General features: G+C 40.0%; 1 protein-coding gene across 1 annotated transcript; it reads right to left on the reverse strand.

Moving 5' to 3' along the window:
* Positions 1-635: 635 nt before the first annotated feature.
* Positions 636-1,049, reverse strand: LOC109240450. The gene has a single exon (XM_019407100.1). The coding sequence runs from the start codon at positions 1,047-1,049 to the stop codon at positions 636-638; it is 414 nt and encodes a 137-aa protein (XP_019262645.1).
* Positions 1,050-1,904: the final 855 nt, after the last annotated feature.

Genomic DNA, 1,904 nt, shown 5'->3' on the forward strand with positions numbered 1-1,904 from the left:
CTAGTGTTACCACAATGAGTGCAACGCCAGTTATCAAGGATAGTAACATACTTGTTATGTAGGTTGTAAGGAACTTTTTCTTTTTGGTGCCCAATTCCCTGCATGTTCCCCCGGTTGCTTTTATACATGGAAGCGATTGTATAAGAGGACCAGGTTCACTTTAGAGATTTATCTAGGTCACTTTTAACCCTGTCTAGATCTTCTTGAAGTTGTCTATTTCTTTCAAGTTCAGCACACAGACTCAATTTTACAATTTTGAGCTCATTTTCAAGTTTAAGGTGTGCCTCACTCACCGCTTCCTTACCTTTTAAAGTGTTTCCTGAACTGTTCTCCCTTTTTAATTCTTCTACTATTTCCTTTAGATCCACAACTACTACCAACAAGTCATCTCTCTCATGCTCTACCTTTTCAGTTTTCTCTGTTAGAGCATCCTTTTCCTTATTTAAATCCTCAATGGTTTCTTTTAAATCTACAACTACGACTACGAAATCATCTCTCTCATGTTCTACCTCTCCTAGTTCCATAGTTAACATATGTTTATCATTGATAAGGTTATGATAAGCATCAATCAGAACATTTACTAAGGATACAAGCTTCTTTGTTAGACTTAGAATTTCTTTGAACGTCTAGAAAGTTTACCTCATCGTCATCATCATCTTCATCTCGTCAGATTTTGCCATCAGGGAAAAGATGGAGTCATATTCAGCTGCTTTGCTTTCAACGGCTATCATGGAGGTCTCACCTTGTTCATCATCTCCCTCAGATTCACTAGAGGAATCTCCTAATGCAGCAAGAGCATGTTTCACAAAATTGTCAGCGACATCTTTTCTCTTGAATTTCCTATCAGGAACCGGGTTCCTCTTGGCTGTTTTGCCTGTGTTGTGCTTGTACTGGTCTTTCTTGTGGAGAGGACAATATTTGATGAAATGTCCTAGCTTCCCGCATTTATGACAGAAATTATAGCCTTTTGGTTTGCTGGAGATGCGCTTTTTTGGAAGATCTCCATTTCTTTGAACCATTTTCTGAAACCTCCTTGTCAAATAAGCCATGTCAGCATGCTCACCACTTGAGTCACCGTTGTCTGCCTTGAGAACCAAGTTATTCTCCTCTTTGGGGTCTCTTCTTTAATGGTCCTTCTTTTTCTTCATTTTGTAGGTCTTCAGATTTCCATTGAGTTCGTCAATGGTCAGCTTTTGTAGATCTTTTGCCTCTATGATAGCATTTACTTTACTCTCGGAAGAACCAGGCAGTATACTAACTATTTTCCTGACCAGTTTGTTCCTTGGAATAATCTCTCATAGAGAGTGGAGCTCATTGATGATAGAAGTGAAGCGAGTATGTATGTCCAGAATGGACTCGTCATCCTTCATCCTGAAGAGTTCATACTCAGTAGTGAACATGTCGATCTTTGACTAGTTGAGTTGAGTTGTTCCTTCATGTGCGGTTTGGAGAGCCTCCCAGATCTCCTTGGCAGATTGACAATCTGAAATTCTGTTATACTTGTCTGGTCCAATACTACAAACGAGGATCTTCTTTGCTCGGAAGGTTTTCTCTATAGCTTTGCAGTCGGCATCGTTGTACTATATCCTTGTATTTGGAACTGTCACTGTTGGCTCGCCAATGATCTTCATAGGGACGAAGGGTCCATCGCGGATGACACCCCAAAGCTCTGAATCTTCAGCCATGATAAAATCATGCATCCATGTCTTCCACCATCCGTAGTATTTTCCATTGATTCTTGGTGGTCTGTAGGTTGATTAACCTTCTTCAAAGTTTGGTATAGCATCCAAATGGATCCTTTCTAGGTGTTAGCCTTATAGAAAGAACTTGCTCTGATTCTAATGTATGTAAACTAAGAGTCCACCAAACTGTATAGAGAACCTGGTTCTCTATCAGTTCCCACA

The sequence above is a fragment of the Nicotiana attenuata genome, unplaced genomic scaffold (genome assembly GCF_001879085.1).
Source record: "Nicotiana attenuata strain UT unplaced genomic scaffold, NIATTr2, whole genome shotgun sequence".
Taxonomy (NCBI): Eukaryota; Viridiplantae; Streptophyta; class Magnoliopsida; order Solanales; family Solanaceae; genus Nicotiana; species Nicotiana attenuata.